The sequence below is a fragment of the Pinus tabuliformis genome, chromosome 2_1 (assembly GCF_031772625.1).
Source record: "Pinus tabuliformis cultivar Carrire ecotype Pingquan chromosome 2_1, CPIR1, whole genome shotgun sequence".
Taxonomy (NCBI): Eukaryota; Viridiplantae; Streptophyta; class Pinopsida; order Pinales; family Pinaceae; genus Pinus; species Pinus tabuliformis.
In genome coordinates this window covers 263635517-263660117 of record NC_142299.1, presented here as the reverse complement: position 1 = coordinate 263660117, position 24601 = coordinate 263635517, and the positions used below count along the sequence as shown (strand labels likewise).

The 24601-nt window shown below is 34.9% G+C and overlaps 2 protein-coding genes across 2 annotated transcripts; both read left to right on the top strand.

The window, feature by feature from the left end:
- Window positions 1–652: 652 nt before the first annotated feature.
- Window positions 653–1576, top strand: LOC149199754 (uncharacterized). The gene has a single exon (XM_089400688.1). The coding sequence runs from the start codon at window positions 653–655 to the stop codon at window positions 1574–1576; it is 924 nt and encodes a 307-aa protein (XP_089256814.1).
- A 750-nt stretch (window positions 1577–2326) lies between these two features.
- Window positions 2327–2803, top strand: LOC149199753 (uncharacterized). The gene has a single exon (XM_089400687.1). The coding sequence runs from the start codon at window positions 2327–2329 to the stop codon at window positions 2801–2803; it is 477 nt and encodes a 158-aa protein (XP_089256813.1).
- Window positions 2804–24601: the final 21798 nt, after the last annotated feature.

Sequence of the window (24601 nt, the reverse complement as noted above, 5' to 3'; positions counted from 1 at the left end):
CCTCGGTAATAGGGAACTCTTGTCCATCATGAAATCATTCCAAAAAGACAAGAGCCCGGGTCCTGATGGATGGACTATTGACTTTTTCATCCACTTTTTTGATATTCTGAAATCTGATCTTCTGAATATGGTGGAAGAGTCAAGGATAAAGGGTACTATTTCCCATTCTATATCCTCTACATATATTGCATTAATTCCTAAAAAGAAGCCCTCCCTAACCTTCATGGACTTCAGACCCATCTCTCTCTGTAATACCCTTTATAAGATTATCTCCAAACTCATTGCAGAAAGGATGCGGAATATGCTCTCCATCCATATTACTTCTGAACAACATGGCTTCCTTAAGGATAGAAACATTTTAGAGGTCGTCGCCATAACTCAGGAATGCCTTCATTCCATGCATATAAGGAAGGCGGAGGCTTCTTTTTTAAAAATTGATCTCAAGAAAGCTTATGATTGCATAGATTGGGGGTTCCTTAGATGCCTTCTCATCAAAATTGGTCTTAATAACAACTGCTTAAATTGGATTATGGCATGCGTAATTGATGTGAATTACACTGTTCTCGTAAATGGTATCCCTTCCTCCTTCTTCCCTGCTGCTAGAGGCCTGCGGCAGGGTTGTTCTCTGTCCCCTCTCCTTTTCATTTTAGTCATGGACTCTCTCAGTCTCCACATTAAAAGAGCCATTAGAGATAAGGTTTGCAATCCTTTGGTTATCAGTAGAGATATTTCTTTTTCTCACAATCTTTTTGTTGACGACATTTTGCTGTCTGCAATGCTGTGTCGTGCCTCGTGGGACTGTCTTCATTCTATATTGGGGAAATTTCAGAAAGCCATGGGGCTTTGTATAAATGGGGACAAATCATCCTTTTACATGAAGGATATTAATTCGGAGATTGCTGCATATCTAACCATACTCTTCAATATCAAGGCTGCCCCCCTTCACGAGGGCCTGAAATATCTAGGCTTTCATCTTAAGCCGGTTGGATACACTTCAGCAGATTGGTCATGGATTCACGAAAGATTTATCAAAAGGATTGTGGGCTGGGAATTTAAAAGTCTCTCATTGGCGGGAAGATTTATATTAACGCAAACTGTCCTGGTACAGTTATTGGTCTATTGGGCACATCTATTCTACATTCCTGCTAAAATTATTCAAAATCTGAATAGGAGTTCTGCTAATTTCATTTGGGGAGGAAACAGGCATCAAAGAAAATTTCATCTGACAAAGCTCTCAAACCTGTCTTGGCCTAAATCTCTGGGGGGCTGGGGTATTCTGGACTTAAATTTATTTCGTATTGCTCTCCTTTGCAAATCATTGTGGAAGGCTGTTTTTGGGAACAACATTTGGAGCAAAGTAATCAAGGCTAAATATTTGGATAACAGAGACATTATCGTTTGGTTTAGACAGGGGTCTTTTGGTCCTCCTCATGGTTCTGCCATATGGCGAAGTTTCCACAAAATTGAGCATTTTTTTCTAAAAAACTTGGCATGGAACTTTCAATCGGGCAAAAAGATCCTAATTGGCCTTGATCCATTAGCGGGCGATGTAACGGATCTACCTATTTCTCAATAGTTGCTTCACTACCTTCAGCATATAGGGATTTTTTATTGGGACCAGGTCATTGACAAATGGTTGGGTTCAATTCCTACATGGAAGTCGGCCGAGATGATGGGACTCTATGGTGATCTGTCTTCACAATGGGATAAGGTCATAACGTATATGAAAAGCAGGGGTATCTTCAGATCATCGGAGGAGGATCATCTTATTTGGAATGGGTCCAAGGGGCGGTCTTCAGTTTATGTAAAAGATATTTATAACATGCTTTAGATGGAGAAACCTACTCCCCCTGAAAACATTTTCCCCATTGTATTTTGGAAATCGAATTGCCCTACCAAGATTATTTTATTCGCCTGGCTAGTTTTCAACAACAAGAATCTTACGTGGGATAATTTACAAAAAAGAAATTGGTGTGGGCCAGCAATCTGTCCTATTTGCAAAGCGAATGAAGAAAGCAATTATCATATTTTCCTTGTCTGTCCACATGCTATGAAGATATGGAAATCTCTTGCTGATCACTTTGGTCTGAATAGGATTTCTTTCCCATCAATAAAGGATGCTTTTCAATGGTGGAGTAAGATGAGAACAGAATGGAGGCCTATTCCACTGATCTCCATTTGGGCCATTTGGAAATGGAGAAATAGGGCATTGTTTCAAGACAGAAAGGAAAGTTATTCACTTGTACTTGATTCTATCTTATCTCACCTTCCCATCCGCAGCCCCCCTCATTCTCATCTCAATCTCAAGAAGCATGTTGGGAGTTCGATGGATCTTTCTGTTCTTCCATGTGCTTATTTTGACGGGGCAGCAATGAATGGAATCTGCGCATGTGGGGTTCTCATAATTCCGTGTGAGGACCAGCACATTCAAATCTCATGGAACGGTGGGAAGGGATCGAACAACAAAGCGGAGGCTATGGCCTTGGCAGGTCTCTTGAGCTTTAGTGACTTCTTAAACATTCAAGGACTGCACATTTTTGGTGATTCCAAGGTGATCATAGATCATGTTAAATCTGTTCATATCATCCAAAATATCAATCTTTCGGGGTGGTTGGACAGAATTGCATCAATCTGGAATTCACGCAAGGATTTCACAATTCAACACATTGAAAGGACTTTCAACAAAGAGGCAGATGCGCTTTCTAAAGAAGGACTTTCCTCTCCAAATGAAATATGGAAGGTATCCATCACTGTTGGAAACATTTGTCACAATATACAAGACTTCCGTCTTCCGGGTACATAACATAATAGTTTTTTCTCTCCTCATATCTGGTATGTAGCATGAAACCTGTTCTTTTCCTTTCTTTTATATTTATCAGCTACCCCCATCACAGTTGCTTTTTTTACAGAAGATCTTTATATATCTTTATATGTCTAGAGATGGAATCAGTTTTTTGCTGAACTGATATGGATATATATCATCCTACTGGTTTGCATGCCAAAATCTGGGCACTTATAGTTCTTACATTTTCATGTTCCCTCTACATGAGCCTACAGGTTGTCACCAGCGATCTGATAGATGTTGTATATATCAAAATTATCTATGAATATAATACAACTTTTTTTTCAGTGTATATATATATATATATATATATATATATATATATATAAGTACAATTGGTACAAATAGATAATGAATAACACATAAACATAAGAAAACCACAAATTTTGATGTAACACTCTTTTTCCTCCATCTGATATTTTCTAAAGCTAATGTGGAATTGTGAGAAAAAAAATAATATATATATATATAATTGGTACAAATAGATCATGAATAACACATAAACTTAAGAAAACCACAAATTTTGATGTAACACTCTTTTTCCTCCATCTGTTCACAGATATTTTCTAAAACTAATGTGGAATTGTGAAAAAAATATTAATAATATTAAATGTGATTATAAGAAAAAAAATATGGATGAATATCATACCTAAAGCATTTTTTCCTTAATATAAAATTTTTAAATATAATTTTAAAGCTTAAAATAAATTTCCTAAACAAAATAATAAAATAAGTATTATAAATTTTTAATGAAAATAATAAATTATTTTTTTGATCATACTTATTTGGAAAAATTTGAAGATTAAAATAAATTTGAAAATAAAAATTATAAAATAAATAAATTGCAGTTTTCACTTATGTTTTACTCAAATCTTATGTGTATACATTTATTGGATAAAAAGTTTCAACTAGATTCAAGGAGAACCTACTTTTACATATTTATATGATTTTTTTTTTAATGTATTTCCACATTTTAAGTATGCAGATTAATACTCGTATATGTATTTATACTTCTTCAATATTTTCAATTTTTCTGAATAACTTTATTCAAAACTATGTATAATAAAATATTAGATACATTTGCCATATAAATAAACCTATAAAAATAAAAAACCAAAAATACAATTACAAAAATAATTTATCTTTTTGATCATCGCCTCAAAGTTTATGTCAATTTTATATTATTATATTTTTATTTTAATAATAAATAATTTTTTTTTTTTTATAAATTTAAAAATTGATTTGCTGCATTACTTTTTGAGTGAGTTGCTACTATAGCATCGTTTATTATTATTTTTTTCTTTATATTTAAAAGATTTTAATGTAGAAGTTCATTAATTAATATTTTCCGTTTAGTTATAATTATCATTTACTTTCTGAGTGAGTTGTTATTATTAGTTTACATGGCATCCTAAATTATTCCTTTTTATATTTATAATACGATAATGTAGAAGTTAATTAATTAATATTTTCCTTTTAGTTATAAATATCCTTTCTTTGTAATATATTATTGTGGAAGTCTAATTCAATTCATGTGTCTCGGTGTGTTTTTTCAACTTTATGGTTTTTGGTTATTGTTTACGTGTTTCAATTCTTTGTTCAGAATTCGTCTCAAGAATCTTAATTAGTATAGATTTATTATAATTTTAGATATAAAGTGATTAGAGTTTAAATTTATTTAAATGTAAATTATATTTTGAGTGTAAAATTTAAAATAAAATTTACATCATCTCAATACTTAATAAAATAAATGTGGAGTATATTATTAATATTATATAAATTTCACATATAAAAATATTTTTATTTTTAATATTATAAATATATAATATTAAAAATATTTTTACTTTTAATATTATATATTTATAATATTAAAAATAATATTATATATAGGCTTTTACTTATAAATCTCAATTTTGTCATGCATCGAGATCCCATAGAAGATAATCTTTATAGCCAAAAGAATTTAATCTTTGATAGAAATAAAAAAAATCTCTTTCTAAATGAATTAAAAACTAATTTGTTTCCTTTATCTAGTATAGACAACATAGAAGAATTCTATCATAATATTACTACAACCCAATCATATTCTATTAACAAGTTCTCAATTGAAGTTTCAAGTAATAAATGAAATAGCAAAACCAACCCATGGTATGTCGAAGATTGTAAAAGTGTGAGGAGAGCAATTAAGGAAGCTGTTGATGAATCTCTTAAAATTGGCAAGATAAAAATATACAAAGCCCTAACTAAAAGGAAAAAAAGGCAATATATTCGTAAAAGACAAGAGAATGTCTTACACCTGTCTAAGGTAGCTCCTAAGAAATTCTGGAGGCAGATTCTAACTAGGAAAACTAAAGATAATAATAAAATTGCTTTACACGACTGGAATTCCTATCTTAAAAAGCTTTATGAATCTCCAAATGTCATGGATAACTTTGAAACCCTGCTCACAACAAAAGAAGTTTTCTCATTAGAAGACATTGATTTTGGGGTTAATCGCTTGGCTAATGGGAAAGCTAAGGACACTGAAGGTTACCAGGCGGAAATCTTAAAAATTGGAGGTCCTGTCCTCATCCTCCACATCCATAAGCTTTTCAATCAAGTGGTCAAGCAAGGGTTCCCTAAACCACGAACTCAAAGCCTCATTATCCCTATTTTTAAAAGTGGGGATACAAATAACCCCTCTAATTATCGGACAACCCTGTCCTAGCCAAGTTATATAGTATTATTTTGGAAAAGAAGTTGAGCAAATGGCTTGAAAGTGGAGGTAAGCAGGCTAAAGGCCAAGCGGGTTTTATAAGGCAACACTCAACAATGGACCACCTTGTTACGCTTAGAATCATTGTAGAGGAATTCCGCAATGATAAATCCAATCTCTTTTGTTGCTTTGTGGACTTTAGAAAGGCTTTCGATACGGTTCCTAGAAACAACCTATGGAATAGATTAGAAGAACTAAAGGTTCCTTTTGAGTTGAGAGCTGTTGCTATAAGGTTGTATGAGAATATAATTGTCAAGTTAAAGAGCAATGAGGGGTGGTTAAAAGATATTAAGTGTAATATTGGAGTTAAACAAGGTTGCTCCCTCTCCCCTACCCTATTTGGCATTTACATCGACAAGCTAGAAGGTTGTTTAGAGGAAGCAGGATGTGTTGGCATGATCTTAGCTGGGATAGTCATCATCCTTCTTCTCTACGTTGACGATATTGTTCTTCTCGCAGGGTGCCCATCTGATCTTGATAAGCAACTTAGACTTCTTAAGGATTTCTGCTCTACCATGGGTATGATTGTTAACACTCACAAAACAAAAGTTATGATTATCAAATCCAAGAAGGACACTTATGCTAATTTTATGTATGACAATAGTAACTTGGAAGAAGTGTCTTCCTACAAGTACCTAGGAATTGATATTCACCACAAGCTCAATTGGAACTATAGCATTGAGAAAAGGATTAATGGGGGGTGGAAAGCTTATTTTGGTATTGAAAATAATTGTAAAACACCAAACCTCGTAATGTGGAATAGAAAGAAGTTCCTATTTGAAACTTTAGTCACTCCGGTTATCTTATATGGATGTGAGGTTTTGGGTTGTAGCATCTCTAGATAATCCTCAAGAAAGATTGAGTAGATCCAAAAGCGTTTTATAACGTATAACCTCAAAATTAAAATCAACACACCCTATCCTATTCTTCTTATAGAAGTGGGTCTTTCTCCTATCGAGAGCCTAGCTATGACTAGGTTTCTGTTGTACAAGCACAAACTCAATAACATAGGAGACCATAAACTTCCTAACCTAGCTTTAAATTCCAGCCAAAACCACCTAAGGCTCAAGCAAGGTTGGTATAAAGACACCAGTGCCTGGTTAAACCATTGGGAGATCGATGAGAATCTTGCATTGCAAAACATTAATAATATTAAAAATATTGTTACTTCTAAGTTCAAAGAAAAATGTGGTGTGAGAAAGATTTAGTAGCTAAATGAACATTAAGATATTATAAGGAGGTCATCAACCCCACCCTAGAAGATCAAAAGTATCTCTATGTTTTAACTAGCTCAAAGAAGAAAATTAATATAGCCAAGATTATAACAAACTCTCATGAGATCCATAGTGAAATGGGGCATTGGGCAGTTCCTAAAACACCATGGATGGAAAGGTTCTGCCATCTATGTAAGAATACAGACATCGAGGATGAAAATCACTTCCTCATAGAGTGCCCTGCGTACAACCACATTAGATCTTAGTTTCAAAATCTCTGTTGCAATACTAACCTTCCTAGCCTTTTACGATGACAAAATTATAGTAAGCTCGGAAGGCTTCTCTCCAAGATTTTTGAGCAGAGGAATAAAATATTAAATCAAACTAAATAGTTTGTTTCTTTAGGTCTGATAGACCAAAGTTTGGTATGAGTGGACGTTAACCACCACCACCACCACCATCATCATCATCATCAAAACTTAATAAATATTTAATATATATATATATATATATATATATATATATATATATATATATATATATATATATATATATATAACTTTTATTTTTCTTTTACTTTGAATGAAGAATGGAAATCTTCCGGTACTTCTACACATTTTGTGCATGGTAAATTGGGTAAATCGTGGAACCTGATTATAGTGCTTTCGCTCAAGGGAGTATCAAAATTTTTTAGGTCTAGCTCTAGATCACTCGAGCTAACCCTTAGGTCTTATATATAAAAATATAACTATATTTTAAAACTTCATATTTAAATTATTTATTTATTTATCTATATATATATATATAAACTCTAGATTTATCAAGTTTTGATAGCTATCAAATATCTCAAGGTGCAAACCTATTTTTCGAGTGCAAAGCTTAAGAAAGATTTACACCTCTAAAAATTTTCTCTCTGTGCACTTCATAAATCCAGAGCTGAGGTGCATCTACGCTAGTTTAATTATTAATAATCAGTAATTTTTACTTATTTTTTTATTTTATTTTATATAATTTAACAAAGTTAAAGTGTTAGAGATTTCTCGAGTAGCACTCTGTAATATTTATGATCCATGCATCAAGGACCAAAGAGATTTTGTCAGTAGACGATTGTTGGAGAGCCTTTTAATTGGAAAAATAATTGAATTATCTATTAGTTGGATTAACTCTCAAAATTTTAAAATAATAAATAATATTTGACCATCTACTTTTTGAAAAAATATAATAATGATTAAATTAGGATTTATTAATTCTGAAAAAATTTAACAAAATTAATAGAGAAATGAAATAGTAGAAATAAGGATTAGATTTTTAATTCTGAAGAAAAATAATAATAATAATAATAATAAATTAATTAATTAATTAATTAAATTTTTAATTTAAGAATTAGTTTAAAATTAAAAATTATTAATTATTAATAATTATTTTAAAAATTAATTGAAAAATTAAAAATTAATAACAAACATAGATAAAATAATAACAAATATATTCATCTATATTTGTTATTAGTATCATAAAATTAAATTTGTTAAATGACAAATTAGTTGAATTTGATCAACTTTTAAATGAATTAGGATTATTAAGATGAAGGGGAATTAATAAATAAACATGAATTTTCTTATTTTATAGTTAATGGTAAAAAATATAGCTAGAAAAATAAAGAGGCTAAGAATTAAAGCAAAAAATAAAATACAAAAAATAAATTTTTATATTAAAGGATTAAATGGAGTTAAGAATTAATATAAACTTTTATGATGAAGAATATATATATATATATATATATATATATATATATATATATATATATATATATATATATATATATATATATTTATTGTTATTAGTTAGATAAAGTTAAGAAATAAGATTTATTTAAGATGACAAAAAAAATAATCCATAAAATAAAGGAAAGGAAAAAAATGGGGGAAAGAAGGTAATAAGAGGCTCTTAGAAGGGTGAGATGGTAACCAGGGCCAAGTCAACAGTCACTGGGTGAGATGGTGGATGATGAGTTTCTAGGATTGGATGAGCGTGTAACCATCCTCCCTATTAAAGTTATTAAGGTTCTTCACGATTTCGAGGGCTTCTCAAATAATATAAGAGTTGTAGAATGGTGTAGAGGCTATGATTTTTGATTGATTGAAACAAATTATGTCTTTGGACTTATATGAGTGTTCTGTGGTGGCAGACTTTGAAAGACGGTTATGGTTGGTGTTTGTTATGTGCTCTTTGAGGCGGGCTTTGATATGACATGTTTGACCAATGTATGATTTACCGCAAGAAAAAGGAATTTTATAATCCCCTGATCCTAGCATTAGATCAAATATGTCTTTGGCTTATCAGAACAATTACTTGTGGGTTTTATGGGGTTTAAATACAGTTTTTATGCTTTTCTTAGCCAAAATCTTGGGCATAAGATCAATGGTGCCTTTAAGGTAAAGGAGGGTGACTTGGCCATAAGAGGAAGAGGGGTCTGACTTTTTGGGTTTACGATGAGCAATAAACTAGAGAGAAGAGGGTTTTGAGAACAACAAACTTTTGAGATGGGTGGTGATGAGAAAAGGTGTGGAGATAACAATCAATATGAGTCTTTTTTCTATAAACTTGATATGAGAGGGAGCCATTGGGGAGGGGGGTAATAAGGAGATCTAAGAAAGGAAGGAATTTATTGGATTCAGTTTCCATAGTGAATTAAATACAAAGGGATATGCTATTAACATGGGAATGAAAGGCATCAATTGTAGGCATCCGTGTTACTGAATGAAAAATGTGTCCTCAACAAACCAAAACCAACATTTGGGTTTGAGATGCCATGAATTGAGAGATTTGATTTCAAAGTGTTCCATAAAGATATTAGCCACTACAGGAAACAGGGGAGAGCCCATTGTTGTACCTACAGATTGTTGATAGATGGTTCCTTTAAAAGAGAAGAAGGTGGATTTGAGGCAATTCTTGATTAGGTTTAAGGTTTTTAGGTCAACTAACTAGGAGATCAAGTGTAGAGCTTTTGGGATATGGATCTTGGTGAAAAGGGAAACAATGTCAAAATTGACCAACAAGCCATTCTCATCAATCGGGATGGTTTTGGGCTTCTCAATGAAATCAACAAAATCCTTGATGTAAGAGGATGTGGAGCCCATGAAATGTTGCAGGTTCATGGCTAGATAATGGCTCAACACGTGGGTGGGAGCTCTAATGGCACTAACAATGGGACAAAGGGGAATGTCCTGCTTATGGATTTTCGGTTGACCATAAATTTTAGGAGTTTAGGGGGCATGGGGAATGAGCTTGCATTGAATGGACACATATATAGAAGTTGACTTTATGACCTTGGTGGCCAACTGAGAAATGTCATTCAAGGGTTCTTAGGAAGGATTTTATAAGAAGAAAAGGATAAGAGATCTGTCATCTTAGAATCATAATCTATAATGTTCATGATAGCCGTAGCATTAACTTTGTCTACCTTGAGGACAAGGACATGAGGGTTATCATTGAGGCGCTTGATGGCATGGAACACATCTTTAGATAAGTTAGGGTTATGAGGTTTAACACGGCGCAAAATTATGCCACAATCTTGCTGAATTTCTTCAGCAATGTGAGAAGGGAGGTTTTGGGCAATAAGCTCTTTGAAGCAAATGATCTGTTCATTGGGAATCGCAGGAGGAGAAAGAGCGAATTTGAAGCCTTTTTACAGGAGCTAGAGGGTAAGGGGAACAAGAGGTTTAGAGAATAGAAGAGGAACTGGCATCTAACGGAATAGAAAAGGAATTAACCTCTGCTCATCCATCTTTGCAACTATCATCTGCTGTAGCTACCCATCACTTGTGCACTCATCAACAAGAACCTTTATCCTGTCCCTTGGTGCAACACACCTCCACATTGGTCGACTTGTTGAGTCGCGACTTCGTCTCCGTTGAAAACCTATTAAACCCCGACTCCACGTCACTTATTGACTCTAACCCTAGTTATACATCTGCTCCTCTCGTTTATGCTCTGAAATTTATTATTTTTTCATCCAATTCGATTTCTCCCATCACTCCTTCGGTCAACGTGTCAGTCAATCTTAATTCCCCATCCTAATTTCTTACCTCGTCTCTTTTAACTCATCCCTCTCATTTGAATTCAGCTCCAATCCTGCCCTATTCGAATGACTCTCGCAATTCGGAACCCCCACCCATTCAATTAATTTTATTAACTTCCCTAGTGATCCCTCTATCATTCATTATAATTCAAATTCTAAATTGAATCATGCTAATTGGAACCATTCTAATGTTTTTGATTTCCTCAATGATCCCTCTATCAATCATTCAAATTCTAATTCTAATTATAATTCAAGTCATTCTAATGATTTCAATTTTGCCAATGATCCCTCCATCAATCATTCAAATTCGAATTCTATTTTTAATTTGAATCTTGATAATTTGAATCATTCTAATTCTAATTCATTTAATAATCTCCAAAGTAAGAACAATAATTTACCCAATTTGATTTCTAATATTAACTCTGATCATTCCCTTCTTCATAAAAAATTATCTCCTTTTAATATAGATCTGTCTAATTTGATTAACATGTTTGATAATAATCTTAATAATTCTTTATTAGAGGCCAATTCCTCTTCTTCCCCCAATTTTAGACCTCCTTATGTAGTGAACCTATCCTCGCTCATTATTGACGCCCCTACCCTCCAACTCCTAGAAAAAGGCTTCAACTTCTCTCTTGCTCCTTGCAAGATTCCCATTGAAGAGATCCTTTTCTCCATAGAGCTTATTTCCCAAAACCTCCCTTCTCACATTGCTGAAGAAATTCAGCAGGATTGTGGCATAATTTTGCATCGCGCTAAACTGCATAACCCTAACTTATCTAAAGATGAGTTCCAATACATCAAGCACCTCAATGATAACCCTCATGTCATTTTCCTCAAGGCAGACAAAGGTAATGCTACGATTATCATGAACACTGTAGATTATGATTCTAAGATGACAGATCTCTTGTCTTCTTCTTCTTATAAAATCCTTCCTAAGAACCCCCTGAATGTCATTTCTCAGCTTGTCACCAAGGTCATAAAGTCCTCTTCTATACCTATGTCCATTCGATGCAAGCTCAATCTTCATGCCCCCAAACTCCTAAAATTTATGGTCAACTGAAAATCCATAAGCATGATATTCCACTTTGTCCCATTGTTAATGCCATTGGAGCTCCCACCCACACATTGAGCCATTATCTAGCCACCAACCTGCAACAATTTGTGGGATCCACTTCCTCTTACATCAAGGATTCTGCTGATTTCATTGAGAATACCAAAATCATCCCGATTGATGAGAATGACTTGTTGGTCAGTTTTGACATTGTTTCCCTTTTCACCAAGATCCCTATCCCCAAAGCTCTACACTTGATCTCCCAATTAGTTGACCTAGAAATCCTAAACTTGATCGAAATTCTACTTAACTTCGCCTTCTTCTCTTTTAAAGGAACCATCTATGAATAGTCTGAAGGTACAACAATGGGTTGTCCCCTCTCACCTATAGAAGCTAAATCTTTATGCAACACTTTGAAACCATAGTTCTTAATTCATGGCATATCAAACCCAAATGTTGGTTTTGGTTTGTTGATGACACCTTTTTCATCTGGCAGCACATATGCCCCTTTTGGATGCCTTTCATTCCCATCTTAATAACATCTCCCCTTATATCTAGTTCATTATGGAAACTGAATTTAACAAATCCCTTCCTTTCTTATATGTCCTTGTTACCCGCCTCCCCAATTTCTCCCTCTTTCTCCCTCTCACATCAAGTCTATAGAGAAAATACTCAGAGTGACCATTATCTCCACTCCTTTTCTCATCACCACGCATCCCAAAAGTGTAGTGTTCTCAAAACCGTCTTCTCCAGAGATTGAAAAACCTTGGCTCCCCAGTTTATTTCAGTTGAAAAATCCCATATAGTCAAGGCTTTGAAATACAATGGTTATTCCTCTACTCAGATCTTTAAAGCTCTCCAGTCTGTTGCTCACCCTAAACCCAAAAATAAAATCCCATATAGTCAAGGCTTTGAAATACAATGGTTATTCCTCTACTCGGATCTTTAAAGCTCTCCAGTCTGTTGCTCACCCTAAACCCAAAAATTCGAACCCTCTCCCTCTTGTGGCCAAGTCACCCTCCCTTACATTAAATGGACCACTAATCTTATTGACAAGATTTTGGCTAAGAAAAGCATAAAAATGGTATTTAAACCCCACAAAACCCTCATGCAATTGTTCTGATTGCCTAAAGACATATGATATCCCATGCTAGGATTAGGGGATTGTAAAATTCCTTGTTTTTGCAGTAAATCGTACTTTGGTCAAACCAATCATCCTTTCATACCTAGCCTCAAGGAGCACATAATTGACACCAACCATAAAAGCTTTTCAAATTTTGCCATCGTAGAACACTCATATAATTCCAAACACTTATTTTTTTTAATCAATAAAAAATCATAGCCTTTGCACCATTCTACAACTCTCGTATTATTTGAGAAGCCCTTGAAATCGATAAGAACCCTAATAACTTTAATAGGTAGGGTGGTTATAGACTCAACCAATCGTGGAAACTTTTCATCCACCATCTCACCCAGTGATACGCCCTGATTACCATTTCCCCCTTCCGAGAGCTTCTTATTACCTTCTTTCCCCCTTTTCTCCCCTTCCTTTCTTTTATTGGTTATTCTTTTGTCATCTTAAAGAATTTTTATTTCTTAACTTTATCTAACTAATAACAATATATATAAATATTCTTCATCACCAAAGTTTATATTAATTGTTAACTCCATTTAATCCTCCAATATAAAATTTTATTTTTTTGATTTAATTCTTAGCAATTTTAGTTTTCTAGCTATATTTTTGACCATTAACTATAAAATAAGAAAATTCTTGTTGATTTATTAATTCCCCTTCACCTTAATAATCCTTGATTCATTTAAAAGTTGATCAAATTCAACTAATTTGTCATTTAGAAAATTTAACTTTATGATAATAATAACAAATATAGATGAATATTTTTGTTAATATTTTATCTATCTTTGTCACTGTTTTTTAATTTTTAATTTTTCAATTAATTTTTAAAATAATTAATAATTTGTAATTTTCAACTAATTTTTAAATTAATAGTTTTTATATTTTCAATTCTTAAATAAAAAATTTAATTCCTTTTTTCAAAACTAAAAATCTAATCCCTATTTTTACTATTTTATTTCTTTATTAATTTTTTTAATAAATACTAATTTAATCATTATTATATTTTTTTGAAAAAGTGGATCGCTAAATATTACATTAAAAAAAATGAAGTTATCAAATATTATTTATTAATTTTAAATTTTTAAGTTAATCCAACAAATACATAATTAAAATGAAATCTATTAAAAGGCTCTCCAACACTGGTTTACTCACAAGGCCCTCCTGTGGTGATGTTGGACATATCACACATATTACTTCTATGCCGAAAATCTCTAACATTATGAATAATTGTGGAAGTCTCCAATCACTGAAAGTTAAGATGTTTTAATTAATTTATTTTTAGTTTTATTTTATTTTTATTTGTATGTAAATTTTTTAAGTTTACATGCTTATCTAACATAATCTTACAACATCTTTTCCATACTGAGTTGGAGAAAGGTGCAATCATCAACATTATGTATAAGAGTAGTCTTTAGCTACGATTTTTTGAAAAGTTTTCAAGTTTGTTTTCCTATCTAATTTGTCTAGAATTCCACATGGATCATTGAAATCACAAGTTTGATGGGTGAAATATTCACAATAGAAGTGCTCATGGGGTTTTTGAGGGTGTTGAATCTGTATATGCAGTCAAAAAAACTAGTTTAAACAACACAAATCAAGATTTGACAACAATTTATTTATTTATTTATTTTTTCAGCAGATTCTTGCCAAAAATATGTTGAAAATTCCAAAAAATGGCACTTAAAAAGCTACTCTTATGTATATTGTGTTAAAAAAGTAAATGGAAATAAATTATAAAAGATGTAACTATATCTATTATTAGAATTTTCCGATTATGTTTTCTAATTTTAAAAATAGGCATATCAACAGTGCATTAAGAATGGATAGAATCACACATCACCCTCATATGAGATGGTAGAATACAAACATATATGTCAACTCCATATTAAGAATGGAAGGAATAACACATTGCCCTCATATTAGATGGTATAATGCAAAGCTGAAAACAAAAATGATCATCATAACATTAACCCAAATAATTAATTAATAGCCAAATGTACCTTGTTAACTTGAATTTCGACATTTTAATACTAAAATAATTAATGCCAAGATGTGCCTTCTGAACATGTACTTGTACATTTTAACCCACCCAAAATTAATTAATAACCATGTAATATATTTTATAAAATTTTACTAGGAGGTAAGGTACAAATTTAGGAATTTCAAATCTGACGTACATATCAAATATAAAAGTTTCTGCAAGCAGCAAGAGTAATACTCTGATATATGCTTTCATCATTTTTTAACACAATCTTGGGAGTTGTCTATAATGCGATTTTTTGGAGATTCCGGTGACGGAATCCGGCGGAAGAAATTGAGGTTAAATCTTGACTGGTTGCAGTTAAAATGATTTTTTGACTGCATATTTGGATTCAGCACCCTGGAAAACCCCTGGGAAGCTTTGATTGTGCAGAAACTAGCTATCAAACTTGCGATTCCAATATATTTCTGCAGAATTTTGACCGGAAAAACCTACCGGAAAGGCTTCCAAAAAGTCGCATTATAGACAACTGCAGAATCTGGACCGGAAAGAACTCTGATATATGCTTTCATCATTTTTTAACACAGAATCTTGACCGGAAAGAATTTACTTTCGAACTATATTTAAGGGGGAAATCACCATGTAACGCCCGTCAAATTAATTCCATCCCTGCTACGAGGTCTTCTTAAGAGGGATGGATTTAGGCAGTTTGTCAGAGGCAAGGGTGCCCCACCTTTTGACCTATCTGCGATGCCTGCACCTTCCACCGTCTTTTCACTTGTCTTCATGAACTGCCATGCATTATCCTCCATGTCCCGCCTTGCTGTTCTCCATTTTTCTCTGAATCAGCCTGGAATACGGTGATCAGAAAACCAGCCAACATAACCAAAACAACCACATTAACAATACCATTCTCATCTTTCGATCCATATTGAAATTACCAGTAAGTATTTCAATATAGATCTGGTCAATTGTAACAAAACCCTGAAATGCACAACGCTAAGGACCCTCATAGCAGAGCGCAAGGAGTGCCAGTGACCGCCTAGTTCCAGATTCCCAATGGGCTCGCCGCGTAACGACAGGCAGACTGTGGCCAATGACAATGGCAGTCTGCAAGTTCGAAAGGACAGGCATAAAAATCTCGCTGGAGCGACTTGAGCCACTGCTTCAGCGGATCAGAGTCTGACAGTTGCTTTGGTGCTATCGCCGTGTTGGTCTCCACCAAAACCTGAATCGACGGTTAGAGATTCAGAAAAGCGTTCGGGATTTTAGCTGGATTGATAACGACTAATTGGTGGGACGAGACACAGAATATCGCTTCTGCAGAGGCGGTGCTGCCAGTCGGTGGACGTTTGTGGAGGAAAGAAGATATACACAAGGACAACAATATTACAAAAGGATAATTGTCAGGAACGAATCTCTGTTTTGCAGTGACAATTATCGCGGAGAAATGTAATATGAAAACTGGAATGGTCAATCGTTCAGGACGATCAGTCTTTTAGATCACCAGTTTTGGGCAAAACCATGGAATATGTGCAGGATAAGATCCATGGCTTCAAACATTTTTTTAAATCAAGTTTAAAAGTCGCACTAGGTACCAGCCTTATTTCCTTAAATATTTACTTAAATATATACATGTCCAGAATTTATTCTATGACAGTTCAAGCATAACAAATTTTACTGTCACTAAATGTTAATCTCCACATTCTAGAGCTAGAGCTAGTCCAGAATTTATTCTATGACAGTTCAAGCATAACAAATTTTACTGTCACTAAATGTTAATCTCCACATTCTAGAGCTAGCATTAGTTCTAGAAGGAAACTGACTATAATACTTATCTATTCCACCTGCAGTTTCCAATAAATTTAGAAAGTCTCTAGTCACAAACCTGGACACAAACCTGGAAACTACATCCAGGTCTTCCCTCGACCACTTTTTCTGCTGGAATAATTTCCACTTACAGTCAGTGCTTTGGGCCTTCGGATTCCACTGTTCAGCCTCAAGTCCTACATTTAACTTGACTATTCATGAACAACTTTCCACTAGTTACACCTTTTTCCAGCTCTAAGATAGTTTTCTCATTTATCTTTTCCTCAATGTTAAATATTTACTTAAATATATACCTGTCCTCAATGTTATAGGGCAAATGACTGCAGCTGCCCATGGAAATATATTTGGGAAAGAGAAAAATAACACAAATATGCATTTTGAGAGTAACTTAAAAATATTTAATTTCATTTAATTGGGTTATATAAATAACATAATCGACCATCAACAACTTAGTTTAATAGATAGGGTGTTCATAATAAGATAGAGGATAATGTTCAATACTTGCATAATTGTTGATTGATGTAACAGAGTCGGTGCCTATTAACTATATATATTTATATAAAGAAATTAAAGTGAAATAAAAAATGTTAAATCTGATACAAATAGGAACATTAAAATTTATTTGGTTGCATTGTTTTATTAGGCAGATTAATTGGTAAAGTCATTTATGTACAAAGATTATAAAGTAGATAATTTTCAATTTATATATATTAAACATAAAAATAGCTCTGTGTTCATAAATATGTAAATAATAAACTAACACTATGTTATAAATTTATTAAACACTATGTTATAAAGTAAAAAGTTTTTTTTAGATATAACTGCAACTTTAGTGTAATGATAAGGAAATAATGAACTAATAATTTTCTTTATTTTTTTTTCTTCTTGCATACTACATTGAATGTATGGATACAATGTGACAACCCTCTCATAATTCATAATTTTGCAAAGCTTTAAAAAGGTTCATTTTGTTCAGAACATAAAGTGACAACATAATTTGATATACATACCATAATTTCTAACTTAATTGTGTCAAGTTCACTAAAAAATCATTTGGATTAGAAAGCATGAGTGTGACAACCCCATTTAAGGATCCCATGTGAATGACATCGTAAATGTGTTATAAATTTTATATAACGAATTGAAATGAAAATGGGGACTGAATTAGGGACACGAATTCCAGTGCTGGGAAGGGAGTCACTTGCTTGGGACATTTTGATTTCTTATGCAAGGAAGAAAACCTAGAGACGTAAGACAACCATTAAAGACTGGAAGGTGCTCGAATTGAAGGAAGAGATCTTGAAAATTAAATGAGCAGAACTAGAGGTATGCAGGCCCATGCCGTCTGGGAAGCACCCTAAGAAGGAAAAGGATAAGAATTTATGAAATGGGACCCCACATTGCAGGATAAGGAGGATGCAACAATAATGATGGTCAAGGAAGAAACCTAGAAAAGGCTGAACAACAAGAAAAGAAGGGAATAATGAGAGACAAAAAAAACATAGGAGAAACGGTGTGGAGTGGAGGAGAAGTTGGAAGTGAGCTCTCTGCAAGCAGCACCGAAGAGAAAAGAAGAAAATGGGATTGGCTCTTGATCACTAGAGGTTGTGCATTGAACTGCTAGTCTCTGGAGCCCTATAAGAAGTTGGGGTCCCTAGAGGTTATTGGTTGAGATAGAATCCTTGGAGCCCTGAAACAATTTGGGTCCCTAGAGGCTATGGGTTGAAACAAAGGTCTTTAGAGTCCTGCAAGAGCTTGGGTCCCTGGAGGCTATGAGGGGATAAAATCTCTGGGGCCTTGTAATAGCTTGGGTTCGATGGAGGATGTGTGTTGAGATAGAAAACTTTGGAGCCCTGTGACAACTTGGGTAGAGGTCATCCTGAAGCAGTAGCTGAAGAAAACTAGAATGAATACTAATGGTTATTGCCCGAATGCCATAATAGATTTCATATTCATTGAAAGGGGGTGAATCACGATGTGAGCACTTGAGGGTGAGGTTGAGCATCTCTCAACTCCCAATGTCGACCAAGCAAGGTGTTTCAAACTAGCGGGATTGAGGAAGGAGGTCCTTTGGAGTCCCGGAATCTAGCGACAAGTTGGCGAGTTAGCACCTAAAGCGAGTATCCCCCCAGTCTTTGGAATATGGCTCGAGGGTGACGACTGCAAGTAAGTGTGGTTGCAACTATCTACGAATGGGTGGAGAGTTCTTTTCCTAGACTTAGTTGACCCACTTACTCCAAGATAAGTAACTATGTATTATGTTTAATGCATGAAGAATTATGTTATTGTGTTTTTGGATAATGGTTTGAATGTAGGGACTAAATTGTATTGATGAAGACTCACTTGTGCATTATATTCCTTATGTGTTGTGTGATGTGTTGAACGATAGAATTTGTGTATGTATCTTTGTTTAATATATTCATGAATGTGTGAGAAAGATGGAAAGAGAATATGTTAACAACTGCTAAATGATAGGCACAAAATAACGGGTACATAAAAAGCATATAAATCATATGATATCTAATACCAAGTCATATTACATCATCGAGCCATGAAAGTTTAAGGCAATACTAGGCTCTGTGACTCTTTCTTAGTATAAGATTATAAATAGAGCGACATTTTGTATAACAGGAATTGTATTCGTTGATGATTCATTTGTGTTCACGTTACAAGTTGTTGTGTTTCTTGAAGAGCATGAATTTAATGCCCAAGGGAGTTTTCCCTTGGTATCAGTTGAGCCACCAACTTTACCTAAATGGCCTTTAGCCTTGCATTCTTAGCAGGTTGTATATTTGTTTTTGGTGTCGTAAAGTGATGGCTAAGGTACCTAAAGGCTCTGCTTATCGGCATGGAGTTGTTTATAGGCTCGAAATAAGGTCTGGGACCATTAGCGTGTGGCAAGAGGTTGGATCCTCCCTGGAGTCTACGCCAAGTCTATGGAAGTTAATCCATGTAGGAGCACCTATGGATCTGATGGGGGAATTTCCTCCTCACGTAATATGTAAACTCACAGGTCAGGAACTCCCTCAAGAACCAATTACTCAAGCTTGAGAGGGATAACTTCGTAAATCGCCCTAGAAAACCATGAGCATCATGGTGAACCCATAAGTATCATATAGAGGTCTACCAGTCTCTTGAGGGAAAGTTGCAGCTGACAAGGCTAGTTTAGGAAAGCCTGTGTAGTAGTGGAGCTCGTGTCCGGGAGGATTGTCAAGTTCTCCTTCTAAGGCACCGCACTTTGGAGAGTTGAAAGCCTTCGACCGAGTCATGGTAAAAAGGAGTAGGAAAGCATTGTTGTAGCTTAAGGGTAGGGATCCATGAACTTATAGGAAACGTTGGGCCAAACTTATCATCAGAACGATAAAAAATCCTAGTCAAAGGAGATCCCTGATTGGTGGAAGGAGATTCTCTTCATGTGAATTGCTCAAAATGACATGGTAGAAGGCCATAGGTGGAATTTAGAAGGTAATCTAAATTAAAATCCCGGGACCTAATGGTGGGAGAGCGTTGGGGTTTTATCAAGAGGCGGTGACGAAATTTCTTTCGTTACCCAAACCATCAGGTGAGGAAAGGTTGTTGTAAAGAGGGGCCACCCTAGAAACACGAAAGGTCAGAACCCTAAGGAGATGCACAGATAGTTCCTTATTGCATCCCAAGTTCATGGTTTTGACCAATCATGGGACTAAGTATCAAATCAATTGACAATGGATTACTTTTCCCTTTCACGTGGAGGCCATACTAGGGTGATGTTTTCGGGGCATGTGGTCAGAAGTGGGGCATCCTAGGTGTTGAGTTGGCCACATATGGGTTCCCAAGGAATGTTTAACGTTAGATGGGTAAGGTCATACCTCGTAAGGATGGGAATTTCTTAGGAAATACCGACGATGGCTAGCACTAAGAAACAACATGGGAGCTTCCCGCAAAGGTGACAGTCCAACAATCGATAGGTTGGGTTCAAGAAGGAAGCATAGGTCAGTAACTCGATATACCTTGAGGTCTCGAAGCTATGACACGTCAATCAGGTGAATCATTTTGGAGGGGCGACATACATTGGGATCAAGGATGTCAAGAGGCCTCGAAGCTGTCGCAATAAGAATATACATACATACATACATACATACATACATACATACATACATACATACATACATACATACATACATACATACATACATACATATATATATATATATATATATATATATATATATATATATATATATATATATATTGTGTAATTCAAGGGGCTGGGTGATGTTACAGACTGGTATCCGAGCATGTGAGTTCAATATTCGGACTTGATGGGCTTTTTCACGTAAAATTGATGAATTTTTGTTATGTGATTATAGAATACTGAGTCCGTTGGAGTATGCTCACTCATTGATTACTGAAATTACTATAGGGTTTGATAGTTGATGGTTAAAAACTCCATGTGAGTAGGAATTATGATTGTAAATGTGTTTTTTCATTAGTTATGTACCAAGTGCATGATTGTATGACTGCACATGTAATTATATATGGCTTGTATATTAACAAGGTTGTTTTTTATCACAAGAATCCCATGAGACTCCATAATTGCAAAATCACGATCTTGATTATGTTTAAATGATGTCTTAGAAAGTATAACAGTGTGTGTGATTGACGACATGTCACAAGCATTATAACATATATAAATATACAATGATGAGATCGGAATGGTTTAATATAGTTTTGATCAGTCTCAACATGGAAGTGATGGGGTCAGAACAAACGATGAAGAGAGATCAGTTGGGCAGGGGGGAAGCAATCAATCCCGGATTGGATGGACACTCTCAGAAGCCTTTGAGTAAAGGTGAGAAGTTTTAAGGCGGACAATGAGAAGCTAGTTAGTGCCCAAGAGAGGCAAACTGAAATTAATGCAGTCACCCTGCAAAGTCTCTCGGACTGGAAAAGACAAACCTAAAATGAAGTAAAGATCAGTGATAGAGACAGGGTCAAACCTCGAGAGTCAGAAGAAAATACCAATGGAGTAGATGGTAGTGAATTTCGAAAGAGGCCCAGGAAGGGTAGTGAGAACACTATGTTAGGGGGAGAATCTTTAAGTACTCCGAAGTGAAGGGCTAGAATTTAGGAACCTCACTCAAGAAACCCATCTATTTCTACCATCTGAAGGCAGCATGACTTATGTTATCACCATTGCTAAGGGAGAAAGGACAGGGAGCTTATGCTTGAGGAATTTAAAAAGAAAAATCCACCCATGTTCAATGGGGAGGTGAACCAGGAAGAGGATGGAGAACCATGGTTGCTAGGAATGAAGAAGTTCTTTAGAATACATGACCAATTGATGAATATGAAAGCTAGAGTTGCCTCTTACAATTTAAAAGGAAAGGTAGATATGTGGTGGGAGGACCTCAATAATAGTAGAGAAATCATTGAGGAAGTGACATTGGATGAGTTTGAGGATATTTTTAGGGAATAGTAACTATTTGAACACTACTATGACAATAAGGCAAAGGATCTTTTGGAACTTATAATGGGAGAGATGACTAGCGAGGCGTATGTCACCAATTTTTTGGGGTTATTAAGATATGTTCCATATATCAGGGATGAGAAGGTAAAAATCCATAGGTTCATTAGTGGGTTTCCTATGGTATTCAGGGAAAATACTGAATTATTGGAACCCGAGACTCTAAAGGACGCTATTAAGAATCTAAACAATTGTTATGAGCAAGCAAGGTGTAGGCTCGAGAATAAGAGAAATTGTATAGCCAAGATCACAACCAGGTAAAATGTGAGTTGGTCGAGGAAAAACCTAGAACTAAAAGGGAGGAAACACTGAGCTCAGATAAGATAGTCTTAGCAAAAGGCAAACAATGTTGTAAAAGGGAATGTACAACAACTGACATCGGCACAACCAATGATTGAAAGTCGGGAACCACTTAAGTGTTGGAAATTTGGTGGGAACCATAGGAGAAGGGATTTTCCTAATCAACCAGAGGTTGGACCTAAAATATGTGGTGCTCAGGAAGCGATCACGGTGGGAAAAGTAGCCCAGAGTGTTCCTGGGATTTACGCAGCATTCGACAACCATGAAGCAGATCACCAGGTACCCATCATTGAGATGGAAGGTAAGATACAAGAGAATTTGTTTTGATTTTTATTAACACAGGTTCTAATTATAGCTATGTCAGACAAGAGTTTTTCGACAAGTGCCAATTAAATAAGGAATTGTTCCAAGAACTATGGTTGCTTTAGTTGGAAGTGGAAACAAAGAGAGGGATCAACTAATGGGTGAATTCATGTGTATTGGAACTCACTTGAATTTTCTTCCATTGGGTGGGTATGACATATTGTAGGGAATTGATTAGTTGTACGTGTGCCGAACCAAGGTTGATTGCTACAAGCAATAAAATGCTTTGATGAGCAAGGAATGACGAGAATATTACAAGGCAAGAAAAAGACCATATTAGTGAGGTTGATCACTACCATGCAGGCCAAATGCAGTGTTAGTGAGGGATGTACATTGTTCGCAGTAAAAGTTTTCAAAGATGAGGGAGTTGATGGGGTGACAGGGAAAGAGGAGGTTGAGATGCTCCGAAGGTACCGAGTCTTGTGATAGTATGTTTAATGTCTTTCCAGTAGAGTTCTTGGATTACCTCATAGAGAGACAAACTTCTCTATCGAAGTGATGCCTAGAGTAGCACCAACATCTAAGGCCCCATATAGAATGAGCACTTCGAAGTTGGTTGAGATGAAATTGCAGCTGAAGGAAATGTTAGAGAAGTTTTACATAAGGCCAAGTGTGTCTCCTTGGGTATCACCGATATTATTTGTGAAAAATAAAGATGGAACTCTGAGATTATGCATTGAATATAGACAACTAAACAAGGTAATTATCAAGAACAACTACCCTTTGCCAAGGTTTGATGCTCTCTTTGATCAGTTAAGAGGAGTAGCAATCTTCTCCAAAATTGACTAGAGGTCACGCTACCATCAAGTGAGAATCAAGGAGGACATACATAAGAATGCTTTTAGAACAAGATATGGGGACTATGAATTCATAATGGTACCCTTTGGTCTCACTAATTCTCCTTCCACGTTCATGTGTCTGGAAAACGAGGTGTTACGAATATACTTGGACAAGTTTTTCATTGTATTTGTGGACAACATATTGGTCTACTTCAAAACTGAGGAAGAGGAGGAGCAACATCCAACATCTCTTTTAAAGCTGTTGAGAGAACATAAGATCTATGAAAATCTTGATAAGTGTGAATTCTTCCAGACACAAATATGATACTTACGACACATCATATCCAAGGAAGGTGTATGAGTTGATCCAGATAAGGTTAAGTCGATAAGGGAGTTTCCAACCCCAAAGAATGTGGATGAGATTAGATCATTCATGGGATTGGCAGGATATTACATGAGTTTTATCCATAATTTCTCTAAACCTGGTCATCCCATTACAACCCTATGAAGGAAAGGGAAGATGTTTGAGTGGACTATGCAGTGTGCAAACAACTTCAAGTAGTTAGAGCAATTGGTCACTAGTGCTCCAATGTTGAGAATTATAGACCGAGATAAGGATTTCATAGTTTGTACCGATGCTTCAAAAGAGAGACTCAATGGAGTCTTAATGTGTGAAGTACAAGTTGTGCGTTATGAGTCCCGAAAATTGAGTTTACATGAAGAGAATTATGTGACCCGCGACCTAGAGTTAGATGCTACCATTC